The 22,209-nt window shown below is 57.1% G+C and overlaps 1 protein-coding gene across 1 annotated transcript in view; it reads right to left on the bottom strand.

Annotated features, from left to right (window-relative positions):
* GNB1L (G protein subunit beta 1 like) overlaps positions 1–22,209 on the bottom strand; it is a 55,895-nt gene that overhangs the window by 9,545 nt on the left and 24,141 nt on the right. Inside the window, exons 3-7 of the mRNA XM_019755914.3 lie at positions 19,800–19,939; positions 19,174–19,299; positions 13,493–13,655; positions 8,953–9,051; positions 4,144–4,359 (exon numbers count right to left, since the gene is read on the bottom strand). Coding sequence (XP_019611473.2) covers positions 4,144–4,359; positions 8,953–9,051; positions 13,493–13,655; positions 19,174–19,299; positions 19,800–19,924 — 729 coding nt within the window. The 5' untranslated portion in view covers positions 19,925–19,939. The remainder of the gene's footprint in view (positions 1–4,143; positions 4,360–8,952; positions 9,052–13,492; positions 13,656–19,173; positions 19,300–19,799; positions 19,940–22,209) is intronic.

Genomic DNA, 22,209 nt, shown 5'->3' with positions numbered 1-22,209 from the left:
AGGGGATGCAGTTTAGTCTGACAGACAACCCTGAACATCTCTGAAGAAGCCCCTCAGAGCACATGCTATATAGTGGGTTATTTTAGTACTGTACGGTGGTTTTAATGTTAACAAAAATTGAACAATGCAATTCACTAAATTAACAGATTTGAGAAGAAAAGCCATGAGTCTGATAGCCCAACACCCTCTCATGTTCCAGATTCTTTCCCCATCAGAAGTAGACAAGAACCTAACCCCATAAAGAGAATCTGCCAAACACGGCGGCAAAGGCCGCTCTCCCTGTCCAACCTGAAGCAGGTCAAGGATACTTGCCAAGGCCCCTGCTCCCACTCAGCATGTCCTGCCCTCTCAGCTCCACGCACAGGCTGCCAAGATGGGCACAGGCTGGAGCAAGGCCGTGGGGGCGTATGCAGCAGTGCATGGATGAGAAGGCAAATCCCACACGTGTGGAGGCGTGCATCTGCCCCAGCCCTCCTGTCTCCCACGGACAGAGCACTGGTGGCTGGAATGAGCACGAGAGGCTGACCATCTCCATCCCACGTCCTTTCCTCCCCTGTGAACTTCGCCGCCGTGCCAGCGTTGCCACCTGGGAGGGCCCGAGATGCCCCACCTGCCACGGTCGAAACGCCTCTGGAAACACAATGGCATCGAGGCAGAGGCCCACAGCACACGCCTGGCTCCTGGGTGGGCAATGAGAAGCACTGGAAGATTCATGGGGACCTAAACTGGAAGAGCCCAGTGCGTGTGCAGGGCTCCTGTTTCTAAGGACGAGGAAGGCCCACTGCGGTGCTCATGGCCCTGACCTGCCATGCTCCTGAGACATGTATGGTAGGCTGGGTGTGCCCAGTTTTCTTTTCTCTTGTTATAAAATCAGGAGGAACATGCTTGGTCAGGGCCCTATGGGCTCCCTAACCTACCCCACGTGTCCTGCGGCCGACACTTTAGAGGGAAGCCCCTGGCAGGGCTATGGAGAGGGAGGGAAGTGGCCACGCAGCAGGGACACCTGGCCAGCCTTAGGCACGGGGGAGTGCGGTTAGTCTGCTTCCCGGCCCAGGCTGGCTGGGGTGGGGTGAGGGACCTCATTATTATTTAAAGGCCTAAAAATACTGCTGGCCGTAAATCAGCCCCTGCTTCAAGGCCATGGGCCCTGCCCCAAGTGTGGGAAGAAAGAGCAGGTCTGCACACCACCTGTGTCTGACGACAGCTGAGGCCCAAGCCCCCGGTGGCTCTCGGGAAAGTCACCTTGGGAAGGCAGGTGAGCAGCCCAGCATCGCAGCAGGCCCCAAGGCTGCATCACGCTAACGAGGCTGGCTGAGGGCTCCTGGCCACCACCTCGGGCCCTCGCCAAGCCCATCCTGGACCAGGACCCTCCGGGAAGGATCCCTGGCCACCAGTGGCTCTCACAGCGCATGACCTCAGGTGCCAGGAATGCGCACGTGGCGCAGCCGCCATCTGGTTCCCATTATCCACGCTCTGCTGCGGGAAACCTCATCTGCGTCTCTGCGCCCAGCGCCCGCCTGGGAGAGATTGATTTGGGCTCATTAGAGACTTCAGCAGCAAGTCGTGAGGTGAGGCGCATCTGTGCCCACGTGGCTCGCGGGCCGGCGGGCAGCCGTGCCGCAGTCCTCACTGCAGGGCCGGGCACAGTGCACCGAGGGACCCCGGCCGAGGACGCCTGTGGATGCTGAAGGCCTGAGGCCCCCAGACACTTCCTCCTCAGAGGCTTGCGCTTTGTGAACCAAAAGGCTCCAGGGCCTCTGGGCCGACTTTGAACGTGACAAGTTCAAAGTTTTCTTCGGGCAAGACGGCCACGCTCAGTGGGTGGAATGTTCTGCTTTGACGTGCACTTGTGAGCCAGCCCCCGGCCCAGGCACCATCACACCAACTACATCCATTCTGCAGCGCCTGCTCCCCTTCTGCTTTAACTTTCCAATTCCTGTATAATAAACTCTGCTTTAACTTTTCTATTCATCAGTACAGTAAAAGTTCATCTCTGGACTGGAACATGCCCCATAAATTTAAGTCTTAAGTTCCAGCAGCTGTTTCCTGAACAAGCCAGGAGAGACCAGACAGATCTGGGCCAGGATGGCAGGGAGGGCCCATTCCCGGGGGCCTCGGGGCACTGCAGCCTGGGCCGGGGCTCTCAGGTAAGCCACCTGGGTCTTCAGACCTTTGCAAAGTCAGGCTGATGAAGTTCAAGACACAGTGGGACGGAGCGTTGGACCTCAAAATGGGTGGGTCGCCACGAGGCTCAAAGAGCAGGAGGTCGGGGTGTGAGGGAGAAAATCCTGATGCCCGGAGTTGGGGGAGCTCAGCACCCAGCAAGGCTGACTCGACTGCTGAGAACCCAGCTCATGAAGACCCAGCACTGGAGTGGCTCCACCCCAGCTTCTAAAAATGACCACCATCATTATGACTTTCACTCCCACCCCCTACCAGGTTCACGAGACCCTTCCTCTGGGAGACAGGCAGAAGAAGCCACACCCTGACTGCCGGGCCTGGCCCCACTTGGAGGCCTGTCTGACACCCTTCCTTCGGGGCCTCTGTGGGCTCCCAGGAATAACAGAAGGATGGAGAGATGGTAGGACGATTGGGAGGGGTGATACCACAGAAGTGTGAACTTGTGCCCTATCCCCAAATGTTACATGTGAAACCCTCCTTCTCCTGCCTTGCTGGACTCTGACTGGGCTGCTCCCCAGGACTCTAGACAGACCCTCAGGTCCCTTCCTCAGAGACACCAGGCAGCCTCACACCTGGGCAGCTGGAGTCACCCCACCACTCCTGCTGCTGGCGACTTGCTCTGGTTCTAGCTGTGGTTCTCCAAAGGGCATGGTCTTTGTGGGATGCCGGTGGTCCCTCCAGCTGCAACATGAAAGGGCACCTCCCAGTGAGGCCTGCTGGGCACCTCTGCATGTCCTGATTTTCACTTGGGGCCCATCTCTCCCCCACCTCACCCATGTGCCTGGAGGGCCCAGAGGTGCCCGTTCAGGGCCTCTACCTCTGGCTATGGGGGCCCCGGGCTGGGCAAGTGAGAGGTGAGGCAGGCTTGCCAGGCTGCTGAGCTAGTTTTCCCCACCCGGAGAGAGGGCCCAAGAGACCCCCTCTTCCTTGGCCTCCGTCTGTGGTGGGAAGCCTGGACCACACAGCCCTGTAGCAGAGGCAGCGCTCCAGTGAGGAGGGCCCAGGTGAGGCCAGGAGCTAGGCCGCTGCTGCTTCTGCTGGCACCATCTGGCGCCCTGCTACCCACTAGTCCTGGGTTCGCAGAGCTGCCTTTCCAAGGAGTTTCTACTTGCTGGCTGTGGTCAAGTCTCAGCCTTCCAAGCCACCCTGGCTAATGGGGGCTCCTTGCCCACCCCCAGAAGTCAGTGTACACCCAGGTCACCCTCTGGGGGCCAGGAGGTACAGGGCACACCCAGTATCTCATCTCCCATGGCCTTTAATCCCCTGGGACCTGCACCAGAGTGAGGCCTGGACAGAAGGCTCTCCACCCCCAAACTCCATCCCTCCCATCCTAAACAGAGCTGACCGTGCAGGCTGAGCCACCCCATGCAGAGCATCAGGCACAGGCCCAGATGTGGCCCCCAGGTGCTTCGCAAGGCATGCTGGGTGGGAAAGTCCACTGGCACGTTATGAGAAGGTTTACTGGGACGTAGTGGGAAAGTTTTCAGCAATTCCCTACTCTACTCAAGGCCTCACACCCCTTCCCCACTGCCCGTGAGGAACAGCCTCCCCGGGGCCTGCTCACAGACCGCCACCGGGGCGTGACTCCGTGGATTTCTCTACATTGGGCAATTTTTGTGTTTTGATTAATCAGTTCCTTACTGACCAAATTCCTCTGAGTTTTTGCAAGTGGGCTTGCGTACTTACTCCTGGACTCTACATGCCTTTCCTCTAGATGGACAAGACGTGACTGCTGTTAACCCAAGGTCTGAGAGAAACCCAAACCATGTGAACGGTTCACAAACGCCCATGCCCCCTTCTTCCTGCGTTGGCCCTGAGGACAGGCCAGCCCGCGCCCCGCCTCAGAGTGATTAATTAGCCCGCGATCTGCAACAACTCCTCTTCATGCCTAAATATTGTTTCAGCCTATCAGACTGTTAGTGCAGAGCAGGATAAATGACACCTTGGGTCTGGCGCACTGACCTGGAGGGCCTGCTGCTCATCCAGGCTCCAGACAGCCAGCGCCTTCTCCGCGGAGCCTGAGACGCCCCTGGCCTTCTGGGAGTCAAAGTCAAGGCCTGTGACAGGCTCTGTGTGGCAGGCGACGCGGCTGCACACCTTCCGCTCAGAGACGTCCCACAGGGCCACCGATCCGTCCTCATAGCCGGCCAGAAGGAGCGGGCGGGAGCTGGAGTTGGCCTGTGGGGAAGAGCACAGCAGTCAGCTTCCGAAGGGTCCTGGCATGTTTTGGGAAAGAAGGGGCTTAAGAAATGGGCTGTCTCTCCTGCTGGCCCTGAGGGCAGCCCAGCCGGGGAGCTGTTTCTTATGTTCTTCACAGTCACAGTTCAGAGGCTCTGCATGGCCCCCTGATGGCTGACACTGTCAGTTCAGGGCCTGCACAGGCTGTTGTTGGGGCACCCCAAGCACTGGGACAGGGGGGCACAAAGCCTCGGGGCAGCTTAGTGTGCCCCCGCCTCACGCTGCCACGCCAGTGCTCACCAGCCAGGATCCTGCCAGGATTACAGGGCGCTGCTGGGCCCTCCTTTCCGCAGGCCTGAGACTCTCAACCACCCCTTGGTGGGGCCAGTCACCTGTCTACAACCACTAACCAAAGAAAATCGCTAGCTCTGAGTCAATGAAAAATGAACTTTCTGTGCTTTGTCAACGTCACTGCAGAAGCCTCCCAACCCCCAGGCCCAGTGAGCCGCGGCGGCGCTGAGCTATTGTGATGAATGAGGGCGCAGGTCAGAGGGCCCGCGCCCTGGGCAGACACCTCGTTTATCTAGCCTCTGCATCAACTCCAGAAGAGCACCACAGGAGCCCATGTCACCCTGGCACCGAGAGTGGTGGCCCTGGACTTGGTGCTTAGTCCCCAGATATCATCAACAGGAAGCACCTCCAGGACAGGTGCCCAGGTTGCTTCTGGGACAAAGAGCACCTGGCTGATGCCTTTTGCCCTTCATTTGTCTCCGTATTCCCCACTGAGTTGCCTGGGTTTGGCCTCACTAGTGTCAGAAAGAGCTGAGCACATTTCCTCCCCAGTGAATTTTCCAAGAGGCAGGAGCTCAATTGTACCTTGGTGAGCTTCGACCAGGCCCAGCCTCTGGATGGTCAACAGTGAGAACAGGGGCCTCGGGGGGACTGGCCAGCGAGACTACCTCCTGGGTTACCTACAACTCTGAGGACAGTCCATTGCTGGCGGGCAAGGCTGGCACTGAGCAGAATGCCTGGGCCTCACTGGATGTGGGCTGACAGCATCACAGAGGCCCTCCACGCCCACTTGCTGGGGCTCCTGTTCACATGCTGTGTGGGCACTTGTGCCGATCCAGAGGGACCCCGGGCCCTGGTGCTGCATACGCCGCACAAAGCACCTCTCCGTGGTGTTCTGAGCGCCCAGAGAGAACCCTCCCTCGGCTGAGCAGGTGACCTGGATTAACCAGGTGTACGTCTAATGTGAGTAGACACCACATCCTCAACCTAAGAAGCAGCGCTTTCTCTATGTGGCAGAGGGGAAACTGAGGCTGTGGGATGCAGTATATGTCACAGGGACCCAGTTAGTGACAGGAGCCAGGGGGAGCCTGACGCAGACCAACTCTTTGATCTGGACTCTTCCGGATGTGCCAGGGGACAGGGGACACAGCCACTGAGAACAGCACACAGCCACGGCGAACCCTCCCAGACCAGAACTGGGCCGGAGGACACTTCGTGCACGTCCCTGGAAATGCTCATACAATATTTTTTTTCTGTGACAGTAGTGTTCACACAAACGACAGAAGGGAGGAGTCTAAGGAAGTGAATGGGGCGCCTGAGAGGCCGATGGCAGCCTGTGCTCCTCCTGGGGCCTCCTGCAGGCTGAGCGTCCTCCGCAGGCCCAAATGGGAGAGCAGTTATGAGAGCAACGCAGTGACTGTGAACCCCGAGGGGCTGCACAGCACCCCCCTGCCCCCCACCCATCTGCTTGTGCACAATGCCTGGTGACCCCTGCCTCTGATGGACCGAGGCTGGGAGGGGCTGAGCGTTCAGGCCTCCTACAGATGCCCTGACGGTGTTGGTGCACTTTTCCCTGTAATTTCATAACAGGAGATGCTCCATTTTGGAACTTTTGGTGTAAAGTTATTTGCACCACTTGTCTCTGAAGACGTACTGACTGCTTTCAGAAGTGGCCAGACCTTCTGCTCAGGCAGCTCCTTGTAGGCGGCTGTGCCTCTCCAGACAGGGCCACCTCCATGAGCAACCATATCAGGACCCAAGTTAGAGGGCCAGGTGGAAACAGCCCAGATGCACTGTCTGCACCCCGACCAAGAATCTGCACCAACCCTGAGACCAGACTTGCTGGACCCCATCACAGAGGCTGGCTGCGAGGAACTCACGTGGGGCCCACTTGGGTCCATTCCCCTTGGGAGAGTGCTCTGACGGGTCACCTGCTTCCTGTCCATGCTGCCTGGGCTCAGCGTCTCCCCCATGCACCCTGGGCACATTCTTCCCTGGTCCGGGGCTCCTGCCTTTGCTGACACATTGTTTCTGGTACGTCTCTGTCGCCCAAGCCATGCGATGCCTGTGGTCTCTGGGTTCTGAGCACCTCAACTAGTTCAGGGCCCACATGCTGCTGACCCCCCTGTTGAGGTACCTCAGGGCAGCCAGAGCAGGAGCCAGACTGGCTTGCAGGGGCTCACCCCACAGTTACTCCAGCCCCTGCTCCCCACTGTGCTGCAGTTTTCTCCAGTTTCTTTCCTAGCACACAGGGTGGCTGTGGTCCCTCAGTGACAGACTGCAGGTAGGACAGTGCTCCTATGGCCACAGGCCTTTGGTGGCCACACCGTCAGTGCCAGACTGACCTCTATGGAGTGAGGGCCTAAAATCACAAGGACTTACTCTGTGACCCCTCCTGTCTGTGGTTGTGCCAGCCCAGAGGGACCCCAAGAGGCAGGCCTTGCCTATGGTACCGTAAGGTCCTGTGGGAAGCCCCCAGATTAGGTGGGGTCCACTGCTCTGAGGGCTGGTGTGACTAACTCTGCGTGAGGCTTGATTCTGATCTTGACCTTTTACATGGTAATCATTGTCACAACACAGGCCAGCCTCCTTGAGGAGCAAAACAAGAATACATCTGAATGTTTCATAAAAAAAATACCATGTCAGGCCACTCTTACACTCCGGTTAATAAACTATAACCTGGACCTTCAGGTTTGGAGAGAAAAAAAGGGACATTTAAGATTAACATAGACTATTCTTAACAGAACAATTTGTGTTGGATCTGTATCAAATAACAAAAACGCGATTTGTCCTTCTGTGAACTATATTAATTACCTTAACAAGTTTGTACATCCCATTTCTACACATTTTTCTGCTGGAATTTTTACATGATTACGCAATGACAGCATTTCCAGGGAGCAAAGTATGAGCAGATAGAGCCTCCGACGTCCTGCCCTAGGACCTGCGAGCATGATGGCATGCCACAGCATCACGGCCTCGGGGGTGTTTCCCACCAGGTGTCTGCCACTAACCTGCTGGCATCAGGAGTTTCATCATCTAGGTGCGCCTCGGAGCCTCACCTCCTCACCCCTGTGAGCTTCTCTGAGGGACTGCAGCAGTGGCAGCACACCACAGCATCAGCTTACCAGAGATCCTGAATTCCAACTAGAATGTTCTTGGTTAAGGAACTACAGGAGGAAACCAACTGCTAGAAAGACCAGGGAACCATTTTGATCCTTAGAAGGGCAGAAGGCTTGGGGAAGGGTCTCTGGGGATGCCTGTCCCCGGATCCCATTGGTCACACAAACATCTCCAAACTGCCTGAGACCGTCTGATCTAACTCTTAGGAAGACTTCAAACAAGCAGTGAGGCACAGGGCAGGAATCACGTGCGCCTGATCCCAGGTGGGCACAGACAGGGTGGCCCTCAGATGGTGCTGGTGAACTGAACAGAGCAAGGAATATGGACCGTAAGCAGTGCTCCCGAGATGGGCACTGGTCAGTGACCTGCTCACTACAGTTTCTGCAATGGCCAAGACGCTGCCCAGGATTCTTTCTAAGTGAACACACTAGACCATTGACTTTGCTGCCCCAGGCTTGAGAGCCGGGGCCTCTGGAGGAGGTGAGCAGGCCCAGGAGGCCCCCTCCCAGGCCTCAGGCTCATCCCAGGAACCGAAACCTCTCCTGCCGGGACTCGGGCCTATGACCCCCCCCCCCCCCAGCCCTTGGCCTCCCAGTTTCTGCTACCAGCCCCAGGAGAAGCCTCCTGACTCTCTCTAATCAAAGAAAAGTCAAGAAAAAAGGAAATGGCTGTAGATCAGAAATTCCAAGTGTGGCCGCGGGGAACGCCAGCATGTTAAGCCCACTTCTGCCTCTCCGAGGCAAAGAAGTAACAAAAATTAATCCCAAGCAGAGCCAGGGCCGTGCAGGCTTGCAGGGTTAGTCAGCACTCCCCTCCCAGGCCTGTGCAGGGCCAGGGACTGGTGTGTGGAGAGGAGGAGAGCAGAGTCCCTCCCCGGGAGGGGGCCGGCTCAGCTGACCCAACTGTCCCTCCTCACTGCACCAGCAGAGGGGGTACCCCCCTACACCAGCCTGCAGAGGATAGCACAAGCCAGGCCTGCCCTGGGGCGGCATGCTCCTGCAACAACAGGAGGGTGGCAGGGGCCTCGGGGGACAGAGGCTGCTGAGGAAGGCGGCATGCACATGTTCTCTCAAGGGGCTAATTGCCCTGTTGGTTTGACGACAAACCAAATCCTGAATGGGGCATGATTCACGGCTGGCGGGCGTGGCTGGCAGGGCGTGGCTGGCGTGCGCTGGGCCTTACCTGCCACAGCTCCAGGCACATGGGCATGCCCGGCTTGGCATCTGCCTCCGGCTTCAGGGTGCACACTGACGTCTTGGATGGCATCTCCAGAATCTGAACCTGACAGTAAGAAAACAAGTTGATTTGGGCCGGCGCCAAGTCAAGTCTGTACTATACAAACAAGAGACTTTTAAGGCGATTAGCCAAGACTGCTGCGAGTTTCTGTCTGTTCCCGGTAGGAACCTGGGAGCCCAGCCTCCTAATTAGGCTGCAGACTTGTGGGCTCTAGTGCTACGGGCCTTGGGAAACAACGTGCACGTCACTCCTGAGTGACCGGCATTCCCACCTGGCTGCTCCCTCCAGCCTCTCCCGGTTTTACCTCCTCACTGAGCAGGCCTGGCTCACGGCGGCGCACTGCCTCAGCCCGCCCATTCTCCCAACCTCCACCTGCTTCCCTTTCCTGCTCTGGGTTTTACAAGTGAATTATCGCAGGCATATCAAATGGTACAAAGACTTGTACAGGGAGCGCCTGGGGACCTAGCACCCAGCCTAGGAAACGACTGTGATGTATGCTACAGGAAGCTCTGTTTGGAGCCTGGCTATTCCGAGTGCCCTGTGCCTCTACTCTGGGTGTCATGCCGTGTTTTGTGTCACCTGAACTGGGCTGGCAGATGTGCCTTGATGCCCCACACAGCCAGCTCACACTTGGGCCTACCCACTGAGCTGGGCCCGGCTCTGCCCCACCCCATCTGCAGGGGACCATCGAGGGAGGAGCAGGCTCAGGTGCTGAAGCCCCGCAGACTGGAATTAGGCTCCCAGCTGTCTGCATCCCTTGCGCCTCAGCTCCCTCATCTGCCAAACAGGGTGCCACTCGTGCACGGCTTGGAAGAGGAGAGGGGATTCTGTGTGATGCAGATCTACTGTTCCGTGGTGGGGGGACTTGGCCAGCCCTTAGCTCCCCAGGCGCTGGCAAGAGCGGCTCCACCAGCAATGTCACAGCAACAATGTGCAGCCAACTCTGGGGCTGCATATCACCCCTCACCAACATGGGGGCAGCGTGACATCCAGAGGGGTCGGGGACATTGAGTCGGAGATAGCAGGTCTGATGTCTGACACCCACAGCACAGAACCCTCAGCAATGAGAACCCGAGGTGAACTCAAGTGGTATGAGTGTAGCTGAGCTGTTCTCACTAAGCGCACAGAAGAACCAGCCTGAGAACTGGAGTTAAGTCCCAGGTCAAGTTTAAGTTCCAAATATGCCATACGTGTGTTGGGTGCCACGTCTAAGGGCAGCTGCAGGCAGGGCAGAAAGCTGGTGTCGTGGCCTGTTCCTCTCAGCTTCAGGGCCCTGTGATGTGCCTCCTGCCTGCCTCTGCGCTTGGGTGACACCCGTACAAGCGTGGGCCATGGGTGTGCTTCAGGCAGGGCTCTCGCCAGAAGACCACGCAGTGTCCCAGAACCAGGGGACAGGCTCACTGCTAGGAAGGGCGAGGTGTTCACATGTACACACACAAATGCACATGCATGCAAACACACACATGCATACACACACACACAGGCTCTCCACCGTCGTCGGGCCAGCATCTATGCCAGCCACATCGGCCCTCATGCCCACAGAGGAGACAGAAAAGAACTGAAGTGATGTGAGCAGTTGTTACTGCCATGAAATAATAGGCTCCAGAAGAAGGAGCCCCGAAACAGCAAAGATGCTCAAGGAGACGCTCTAGCAAAATGAAAAGAAATATAAGCGGATGCGTGACAACCAAGGAGAAGTGGTAGTGGGCCCTGAAGTAAAAAGAAAACTGCTGAGAAAGGAGAGGGGGCTCTGGGAGCCCTTCTGTTCTCTGCAGGGAGTGATACCAACTCAGGCACAGGCCCCTCACCTGAGAACCGCTGCCAACGCTGTGGGAAGCCTGGGAGCCTGCGGGAGGCAGGCGGAGCACCCAGCCAGGGCGGCTCACCCAGGGCAGAGAGAGAAACAGAAACAGAGACAGGCTCTTCTCAGTTCTGCACCTCGAGCCCCAACCTTGTACTGAGTGTAAAGCAGCAGGCTGTGGCTGAGTGGCAGGGCCCCCTTCTCTGCTTCACAGGGTCCACGTGAGCAGCCCAAGACTGTGCTGTGAAGGGACATTCTGGAAGGACACAGATCAAACTGCTGGGGGCAGGACACTTGATTTTCTACTCTCTGCACTGTTCTATTGCTTAAATTATTCAGGTTTCTTCAAATGAGATTTGCTCCTTTTGTCACTACCGTGTTTCCCCGAAAATAAGACCGGGTCTTATATTAATTTTTGCTCCAAAAGATGCAGGAGGGCTTATGTTCAGGGGATGTCATCCTGAAAAAAATCATGCCAGGGCTTATTTTCCGGTGAGGTCTTACTTTCAGGGAAACACGGTAGATCAGGAGGACAGGTGGGTTTTAAGATGCTAAGTACCTGGTGCGGGGAGGAGAAGCCACAGGGAGAGGATGTCACAGGAAGCAGACGTGGCCAGGTACTGTCTGCACAGACCTGCACCCTGGACGGTTTGGCACATAGGTCCATAGGTCAACAAGGAGGGCCCATCTGACCTGTGGGCTGAGGAAGACTCCTCTGGTGGCAGTGAAGAGGGGTACAAGGACAGGGGGATCAGGCAGGGACGAGTCACCCAGCAAGTCTGCTCTAGCTGGGAGGAGGGGGCTAAAGGGGAAACCAGGGCAGCTCCGAGGCCTGAGCTGGGTGCTGTGGGAGGGAGCGTGGGGGCAGGAGAGCAAGGAGCTGCACGCAGCCTGAGGACCAGGCAGGCCCAGCAGCCTGTGCTCGGAGCCTCCAGCAGACACCACAGTGCTTTCCATCTGGCACTCAACTGCAACTTTTGTTTCCAGAAGGAAAAAACCTTTCGTTTGGGCAAGCTTGGCCACCCAGACGGCCGAGCGAGGCGGGAGCAGGTCTTCCCCGGGCATTGTCTGGGCACAGGCCAGCGATGCTTTTCCAGGACCCAGTCCAGGCAGATTCCAAGTGGGAACATGGAAAATAACCATTTTCCCAGGAGGTGCGAGGTCCCCAGACTGGCTGCTCCTGAACAACACAGATATTGCCAGAGCTGGGAGCCAGAAGCTCAGATAAAAACAGCTTCAAGCAGAAGGGATGAGTGGTCTCAGGGGTCAGGCCCAGGGGAGGAAGGTGAGGGCAGGAGGAGGGATGTGCCCGCTGAAGTCCTGGGGTGGCCAAGGTGGAGGACAGCACACGGCACCCTGGCCTGGGGGGGAGAGCTGGCTTGGCCCCCAGGCCGGTCTCTGCATGTGCAGCACGGAAGAGGCTGGGCTGCCTGGCTCCTGCCCGCCCAAAGGAAGCACACCTCTCTCTTTTCACATTAATAAAAATTTTAACAGGTTTTTGGCAAATGGGCAAGAAAAGTATATGTAACTCCTAATTGGTGATTTAAACGCAATCATGAACAAATAAATGCCTATTTCTATCTCATTATTTATGAAATGAATATGCTTTAAGACAAACGGTTCTTCGGGGGGTCGGAGGGGGCCCACACCTCCCTGTGTACATAGGCCTAGGTCCCTGCCCAGCGCCACCTGCCATGCAGGCTGTCTGGGCCAGCAGGGGACACGGGGAGAGGTAGGAGGCAGACAGGAGGTCCCCTGCCCACCACCCCGCCCCCACCCCCAGCAGCCGGCCCCCATACTCACCAGGCCGTCCAATCACTGCTCATGGGTTTCTTTTCCCATTTCTCTTCAGCTCCCCCAATAGCGGGCACCTCCAGCCACACCCTGCTCCTCCTCTACCACCCCGGCCCTGGCTTCCCGCCATCGGCCCCACATCCTGGGCACTGCTTCCCTTGGGGGATTCTGCTTCTTCTGTCTCCAGGGTGTGGATGCCACTGTCCAGCCTGACCAGTCTCTGCCACCACCAACCAATGCTAGCCGCTGTGGCCTGAGCGCCACCTGACAGTGACCTCCAAGGCTCCATCATGCCCACCCCACCCTCCAGCCCTGTCCTCTGATGCTCCCCTGCTCACCTGTGCCCCTTTACTGTGATCACCACCTCAGCCCTTACCCCAGCCCTGCCAGTGGCCTCTCACACCACGGCCCGGTTCTGTTCCCCAAAAGGTTGCCCTCCCCTGCTGCCCTGGCTCCCAGCCGCACCTCAACTTCCCCAGGGCCTTGGTCTGTCTCCTACCACCTCATGCTGGCCTTCTGGGGACTTCCTGCACACGCCTCCTCCTAGTCCTCTGAGAACCTATCTAGGTGGCCCTTCCCTCAATACTCCTGATAGCCTCGGTCCTTGACACGCATCTATCTGCATCATGCCAGGTGCCAGGGCCTCCCAGAGACACCAGCCAATCCTCTGGGTCTCCCTGCTGACTCACAACCAGGGCCCCCTCACAGGTGACCCGGCCATGGCCCATCCCAAGGACCGGCAGACAGACGCAGACCTGCCCCACAGCTCCATGGAGTCCTGCGGCAAGCACAGCATTCCTGCAACCAGGTGCTAAGAACGAGTGTGCCCATGTAGGGCACACCGAGTGCCCAGTGGCACATGAACATGGCGCTGTGCAGGCTGGCACTTACCTCATCGCTGCCTCTGCCTGGCACCGCCAGTGTCCAGTGCTGCTGGCCCCCAGCCAGGATGGAGCCCCTGCAAAAGCCCACGCTTTCCAGGTGCACAGAGTCCACGACGGTGTTTCTGCCCTCTGCCAGGTCCCACAGGCACAGCTTCAGGTCCCGGCCCTGACTGCCAAAACCAAGAGGAGACAGGCATGAGTCTCCCAGGTAGTGGACTGCGTTGACCACCTGGACAGACATCAGCATGTTGTGGCTGAAGGAAGGCAGAGGCTGAGGCCAGCGCCAGATACTGAGCCGGGGCACCTGCGCTGAGGAAGGGCTTCTCAGCCCTGGTACACACACGCTGAGGCTGCATCTAAGGCGTCCGGTGCCTGACGCGCTTATGGGCATCTCAGGGACACACTGCAGAGGGAGGCCCCCTGTGGTCTTCCTGCCACTCCCCATGCTGCCAAAGCGAGTGTTCTCCCTCCCTGTGTCCCTTTGTAAATTAACTTTGACCACCTGGCAATCCTACCCTCAGGGATTTTCCCAAGTGAATTTAAAACCTCCTTTCACACAATAACCTGTACATGAATATTTACAGCACCTCTGTTCATAATTGCCGAAACGGTAAACAACCCTTCAACAGGAGACTGGATAACGAACTGTGATGCATCCACACCATGCAATTCCGCTTAGCAACAGATGAACAAACTAGGGTGCATGCAACAGCCTACATGAATCTTAGATGCATTTTGCTAAGTTAAGGAAGCCAGATTTGAGGTCACATAAGACATGATTCCATTGGTGTGACCTTTTAGGAGAGGCATGATGGCAGGACAGAGGGCTACAGGACATTGCCCACAGGAGCTCTGTAAGGTACAGCCCACTCTGTGTGGCCCTGGAGTGGCACATACATGACTGGGTATCACCAAGCCCACAGATCTATGCCACAAAGAGCAAACTTAACTTTAAAACAAAAAATAAAAAAAATCCCAGGACGGACTAGAGACTGTGACAAATGTAGGATGTAGGGAACCCAGCAGGAGGGCAGACAGAAACTGACCTGAGGAATTTTGGAAGTGTGTTGACTCGATATTGCAAGGTTAAAGGCACAATAACTGTACAGAAACATGGGACTCTGGCTGGTCCATCTGTTTCTCACAAGGGTATGGGTTGGCAATTCTGAATCCTCTTTACCTGTACAGCACAGTTGAACAGAGAAGTACGTAAGCGGTGGACAGCAGGAGCCAGGTTTCTCCCATCACAGAAATCGGTCACAAACAAGCCCAGGGCAGGCATGATGGACCCATGGTTTTGGATTCGAATCAGAGACGGCAGTATGAATGCCTGTTTATCCCAGTACATATACAGACAGAGGGACACAGAGGCATATACAGGTGTGTATGCAGCCTGGCTCGTGCACATACAGGTATTCCTCAGGCTGCCCCGAGAGGACCTAGACGCAACAACACCCTAGTAGTGATAAGCATGCCTAGTGCCCTGGTCTGCTTTTTGACCCTTTCTCTAAAAACAGGAACCAGGTTTCTGGAGAAATGGCTGAGTCTAGGGCTGGAGTGGGGGAAAGCTAAGATGAGTTCTGAGCATCTTCTAGCCAGAAAGTAAGGCAATATCTTAAAACTAAAACAAAAAATGGGAGCACATCCAAAGGACCCAGGTGCCAAAGCTGGAGCAACCTGAGTAATAAAATAAATAACGGTAGTATGAGATTATAACCAAAGAGTAAAATAAATCTCCATGAGCCCAGACTCAGGAGGAAACACATAAATAAATAAAGAAGAGGAGATAAACATTCCTTACAGAATTCCAATTAAAGTAGAATTTTACCAAAAGTAGGAGTGTGGGAAACACAAAGCCCCCATGAGAACACCCCAGTAATAACTGCAGGGATAGAACCCACTGATGGAGGCTAAAATCAGTGGGTGAAACTTAAGGAGAAATAGGATATATGCATCGCCTCAAAGTATTCTCCCAGATGCTATTTACTCACTGTGGAGGCTCCAGCAGGACCACACATTCTTTGACCCTCCTTAATTCTTAACTCTTTGCCCCTTGATGAAGGTCCTTGCTGGACCTAGGGACTCAATTCCGAGGAGCCCGGTAAGCAGAGGTAAATGTCCCTGAAGGTAGGACACCTGCAGACATGCTTTCCCCAAGTGACTAAGGTGACGCTCACCAGAGATGCCTCCTGTGGACCTTATGGACCCCAACATGATGGGACAAGAGCCCTTGGCCTCTGTGGGTTTCCTTCCGAAAGCCCATCAACCCATCTAATCCTGAGAAATCATGATGCAAACCCAACGTGAGGGGCATTCTACAAAACTCCGGATTCGTCCCTCTTCCCAACAGTCAAGGTCAGGAAAAACAAGGGAAAGAGAAGCAAGCACAGACCACAGGGGACTAAGGAGACATGACAACTTGATGGGTCCTGGAGCAGAAAAGGACAGTGGTGGGAGGCCAGAGAGCCCACACCAGGCCCAGCATCTAGTCACTGGTGCTGCCACCAGTGTTGTGACAGACCTTCCCAGTCACACGAGATACCCAGGCCCCCAGAACTTGGTGCTGTGCAGATGGCTGTTCTCCCCTCACACAGGCTGACCCAGAGCAACTGGGTCCAATCCAAATCTCCACTCCATTTTGGAGACCCCGCCAAGCTGATGTTAAAATGCCTGGACATTGGGAGGACGAGGAATCACATGACATTCCTAAGGAACGGGCTGATGACATGCTCTGCTGCACTGAGGGAGACAGACATGGGAGTGTCCCACAAGGACACACCAGAGCTTAACACAAGAGAGACACGCGGGCACACGGAGGGCATCTGACTCACAGTGAAGACGGCAGCCATGCTGTGAGCAAAACACTGGCCTGTTCTTAAGTGACTTTTTCTCTTAAATTTGTTTCAAACTCACGGATCAGAAGTGAGAACAGTAGGAAGACCTCCCACACATCTTTTACCTGGTCCTCTCATTGCTAACATTGTACACATTCTCTCCTGGCCTGACGCCCGTCACCCCAGCTGATGCTCATGCAGGGACAGCCACACCCCGAATCTCCTCAGCCCCAGGTGGCAGTGAGGGGCGGGGGGTGGGAGCACTCACTGCACTGGGCTGAGTGCTGCCTGGCGCCCCCGGGGAAGCCCAATATGCACGTACCCTGGGGCACAGGTGTCCCACCTCTGGGTATGGGGTCCACCCTGCAGACACAAGTGCATCTGGCACTAGGAGGCCTGGATGGGAGCCTGCCTCCGCTTTGTCCACAGCATTCCAAGTGGACAACCTGGATGTTCACCGACAGTAGAATGTAAGCGATCTGGGGACACATGTCCACTGAGTACACACAGAGAAAGCCCGCACAGCGTGCCATAGCCTCGTGCACTGCGGTGGATCTCACAAAGACAGAGACAAGTGAAAGAAGTCAGACACAGGAAGCTGTTCCGTATGGCTCCACTTTCTTAAGGAAAAAAAAATAAAAACCAGACAAAATGAATTTCTGCCTTTGGAGACGCACGTTCAGATGGTAGAGCATGAACGAGACACGAGGGGCTGCCTCTGGGATGGGGTGGACGGCAGGCCAGCAGGGCTCTGCTTCCTGCCGGGAGTGGTTACACAGGTGTCCGCTCTCTGATAATACGACAGTCTGCAAACTTGTTCTGTGCACTTTTCTGTGAGTATGTTACATCTCACAATAAAAAAGGCAGGAAACAAACCCTAGGCGCCTGTCAAAGGCACAGGTGCGTCCTCAAGCTTGCAGACGGGGCTGGAGGTGTCTGTGGAGCAGCCCTTGGGCTTCCTGGAGCCCTGTGTACAGCTTGGCAAGGGCCAGGGCCCCTGGCTCCCCGCTTTCTGTCCTCCAGGCTCCCCTTGACATGAAAGCTCACCTTCTTCCCTCAAGAGCCACTTAGGAGAGACTTGGCTTCTAAACACAGCTGGGTGCACGGCCTCTAGTGCAACATAAATGCACCTGGACATTCCAAGCACCCGCACATCTGTGCTGCAGACCTCCTGACCCGCGGGCCTCCTGCCTGGATGCTTCAGTGCCATCCCAGATGGAAGGGGGGTCACCACCCAACATCTGCTCACAGGTCGCATCAGGAGTTTGCCACCCTGCACCACATCGGCCCAGCTCTCCGAGGAGCAAAGCCTGAAAGCAGGGCGTCAGGCACCAGGGCACTCATGGCTGGGGGATCCCAGAGGGTGCCGGGGCCCTAGAGGAGCAGGAGGCCCCAGAGGGCCTACGCTGCGGCTGAAAATTCTGCAGGAACAATTAGAAATGGTAGCTCCCAGTGCAAGTGTCTTAGTGGGTTATTAGGACCTGACGTCTACTCCATAATATTATCAGGGAAAGACCGAAACCACAGGGCATTGTGCACCAAGGGAGGAGGGTGGGCATGCATCTGGGCCTGCCTGGCCAGGAAGGAGGCAAGGCCCTGTGAGGGTTCTACAAGCACACATGTCCAGGGCCACAGCCCGCCCAGATACCTCTGGTCTCTCGGTCCCCTGAAAGCCACCTTCAGGGGGGTGGGAGCCACATGAGTCTGGCATAAAAGTGCTCTGCAGACCAGTGGGGGCCCGGCAGGCTTCATCCTCTGGGGACTGGCTCCATGGTGCCCAGATGTCCAGAGCAACAGAACAGGCCAGTCCAGGAGTGCTGGGGCAGAGAGTGTCAGGAGAGCGGCCCTTTGACTTGGTGGATTCCTGGGCTGGGGCAGCGATCCCTGAATAGGGGCAGATGTCAGTGTGACCCAAGACAATGGCCAGCTCTGGCAGCCGGGCGGGCCCCTGGCTCCCTGCCTACCCTCCTGGTCTCTGCTCTGCCCTGTCTGTCCCTCTGCCCATGGGAAGCAGGGAAGCCCCTCCCAGTTTGTTCTCTCACCCACCTGCCAGCCCCTTCCTGCTGCCTCCTGGCCCACTCGGCACCTGAAGCCCCAGGCCTGTCACCTCCACAAGGCCATGGCAGCAGTGCCAGAGTACAACCACTCCCTGTTCTGCTGCCCAGCCTCCAGCCCCTCATGGCCCCTTGTGATACTCATAGGCTTGGCCTACCACGGCCTCAGCAAATGCAGCAAACTCCTCCATCGGACGTGTCAGGCCACCCTTGTTCCCGCCATTTCCTGCTGGCCAGTGCCGACTGCCGCAGACCTGGGCACCTATGTGACGTTCCTGGTGGCCCTGGAGGCAGCTGTGCTGGGGTGTGGAGCGCAGCCCTGACCAGCCTGGTGAGCTTTAGAAGTAGGCTCTGTGTGATGCCCTGGTGACCAGTCTTTGCCACCTTGTGGGAAGGTGGTTCCACAGCCAAGGAGAAAGTCACCCAGCAGAGCAGTGTCATGATACCAGGGCCCCAGGGCCTGTGGAAGGGAAGCTAAGGCTCCTCCAAAGAGAGGCCTTGAGCTCAGCCATAGGTCCCCAGCTCTTGGCACCGGGGAGCCATAGCAGGACAGGCAGTCTCTGCTCAGGCCACAGGAGATGCCGGGCTGCAGACAGTGTCGCCCTGTATGTTCCTCGGGCCCTTTTCACTGGGCACCCGCCTGGACAGCACCCAGCACACCTCGAACATACTGCCTCAGGATGGGCCAAGAGCAGAGGTGGCCGGGGGAGGCCATGAGGGCCTCCACTGGAGAGCTCCTGGCGCACACTGAAGGCTACAGCTTGGCTCCTTTTGGACCACATTCTGCCACTGAGACCTACCTGAGGAGCTGATGTCCCTGTGGCAGTGTCTGCAGCCAGGTCACACACTGGCCCCTGTGGCCGTCCAGGATGGCAACCGCCCTCCGGGTCTGCAGGCTCCAGATGTGCACTAGCCCCCTCTGGGACCTGATGAGACAAGTCAGGGTCAGGAGGAGGTGTCAGGGGAGGGCAGCCACGCCTAGCACACTCCGTAGGGCCCGCCTGGAGACCACACTGCTGGCGGACCAGGTGTTCCAGCTGCTCGAGTTTCTAGTTTAGGTGACAGCTCTAAATATGAACTACAGGTAAAAGTGGCACATGCTCCTCTTCCAAGGGGGCTTTCAGGAGCATCTGAGGGCCCCCTTAAGCAGAGCCTGCTTCTCTGCAGGGGGAGGGAGGGCCGCTGTTGATAGTGCAAACTGGTTGGCACCTATGACAGAGAGGGCCCATGTCCCTGTCTTCCCCAAGGGGGCGAGGCCAAAGGGGACAGCATGTCGAGTGGGCTCTAAAGGCACAGTGTGCCCTGCTGAGGGGCAGCCTGAGCCCCTCACTAGGACCCCCAAATGACCGCTGGGCTCATTGCTACCCTCCAACCCCAACTTCACCCTGGGCTAGTCCCTGGGGGTGGGTCGGCAGCAGCTACTCACCCTGAGAGGAGGAGTGGGCACCCCTGCCCCTGGGCTCCTCCACAGAAATGCAGCGCATGCACCGCTGACTGGGTACCTCGGAGGACAAACTGGGGGTCTGGTGGTGGGGGTGGCGGGGCCGCCATGCTGGGCGCAGTCACCTGGGGACGAAGGGAGGGCATGTGAGTGAGGCCTCCCTGGGTGCTACCAACCCCTTTACCCCCTCTTCTATCTGCCTGTTGGCCTTTGCACCCAAGTGGGACCACCTTAGTCCCAACATGTGCCATCCCGGGGTGGGCACAGAACACGCCTTCCTTCGGCCATCCTTGTCCAGGACAGAGCCCTCTACTGGCCTACAGGAAGTCCAGTCCACCTACCAGCTGCACCTTCCAGCTCCCTGCAGCCCACTGGCCCCACCAGCGCCGTCCCCTCGGGCTGCCTCTGGGCCTAGCTGAATCCTGCCTTCTGTCCAGGCCTTGCTCCAGCTTCTGCCTCGGGAAGCCCACCCAACTAACCCTCCCAGAAAATTCAGTGTGCGTAGTCCCGGGGTTCCAGAAGAGGGAGCAGGGCCAGAAGATGGAGAGGAGCCTCTTCTTCACGTGGGCTGCAAATGCCGCCCGCTGGGTCCTGGGCCTGAACACCCACAACTGTTAATCATTACTGCCACCTTCAAGGAGGCAGCACCCTTAATATTGGGGAAGGAACGGTCTAGTGAACTGCCCTAGGCCCCTCAGACTCAGGCGTGCTCTGGAGAGCTCCAGAGCCTGTACGCTGCCACTAAGGGGCAGAGGGACTGGCGCAGCAGTGTGTGGGCAAGGGACAGGGGACCAAATCACCTTGCCACCTCCAGAAGGGCTGCTATCACAGATGAGAGACCCTTTCTCATATCACTAGTCCTGTATTTAAGGCCTGTTGGGGTCCATCCATCCCAAAGAAGAAACCATCTAGTGTTCCCACTAAGCCTACCCCAACCACCCAACCCTGCAGAGTCCCAGGAGGCCCATGTCCTCCTCTTACACCACCTCAGTCCCACAGGCAGCCAGGGACTTCATAGTGCAGGGGTGGCTGCTCTCAGCAGCTGTTGGGAGTGGGGGCAGAACCAGAAGTGATCTGTTCCAACAGCCAGGGGACACATCTGTCGGCCTGCAGGCCCCGGGCTAGGCTGAGGGTGTTAGGCTCTGGGACAGTACCCAGCCCACCCACCTGCAGCCTGCATGCAGAGCGGTGAGGAGGCCAGGTACCCAACCACTGTGGCAGCCACAGCCACCAGAGGAACTGGGGCAAGTAAAAGAACAAAGGCAAAGAAGACAGGAAGGGTTCCTCCAGGAGAGAGCCTTGGCCGGGAGGCTGATGCCATGGGTTAGAGGGGGTTCCAGGCCTAGGACAGAGGCCCATGCAGGAGGGGGCTGTAGGACGAGGCTGGACACATGCATAGGCACAGAGGCAGGGGAGGTGTGGGTTTCTCAGTGGGCACCAGTCCAGGGTACCACTTCAGCCATGCCCTTAACACCAAGCCCTGTATCTCCCCTCCTTAAAAGCATCCCAGGCCCTTTCCTTCTTGTCTACCTTCAGAAGAGATCCAGAAGCAGTTTGACTGGAGCAAAAGGTTCAAAATATCTAAGAAATGCCACTGTTGAGACAGCTGGGGACCCTGCAAAGCCCAGGGGGCTCCAGGTCACCAGAGAGCAGAGGGAGAGCAGCACCCGGAGGCTGGAGACGACCAGAGCCTGTGCAGGTGCGCGGTGAGCACCAGGCTGCAGAGACCCGGCAGGAGTGGTGTCAGCTGCCAGGCGAGCTGAAGTCTGGCCACCATGAGGCCAGTGGGAGTAGGGTTGGGTCCTAGATCTTAATGACCCAGAACAGACTCTATAGGGCCAGGCCCAGGAAGGGGCGGCCCCAGTCTCTGACCATAGGGTGGATGGTCACCTTTACTGGCCACTCTCCCACTAGATGTTGCCTGTCATGGGGTTTCAAAGAGAAAGATGAGGTTCCTGGGAACATGCTTTACAAATGGTCAGGTCTCTGTTCCCTTCTCTCTCTTTCAGGGTTTTCAGCCTAACAACCTCTCTCACCTTTGGCTAAAGGTCAACTGATTCTTCCCAAACAAAGGACAGCCTCCTGCAGGGAGCAGAGGGACCCAACCCCATACTGCTCCACGACCTGTGGCCTCTGCTCTAGCACGAGACAGATAAGCCACCTGGAGATGCTGCCAGTCGCAAACCCTGCAGTGGCTACCCTTGGGCAGGCTGGCTTGGTGGACAAGTTCAGAGGAGCAGCTGCTGAGCCCTCAGGAGTCACAGCCTGCCTGTGCTGTGTTTGCCCCCTAAGAACAACTGGTCGGCGACAGGCACAGATTCAGAGACCCCCAAGAATGCAGACTCCACTAAAGTACCTCCGCCCGACAGAAAAGTCCCAGTCCAGGAGGAAGGGC

The sequence above is a fragment of the Rhinolophus sinicus genome, chromosome 9 (assembly GCF_057876585.1).
Source record: "Rhinolophus sinicus isolate RSI-liver-muscle chromosome 9, RSI-T2T, whole genome shotgun sequence".
Lineage (NCBI taxonomy): Eukaryota > Metazoa > Chordata > Mammalia > Chiroptera > Rhinolophidae > Rhinolophus > Rhinolophus sinicus.
This window is presented reverse-complemented; position numbering and strand designations above follow the sequence as displayed.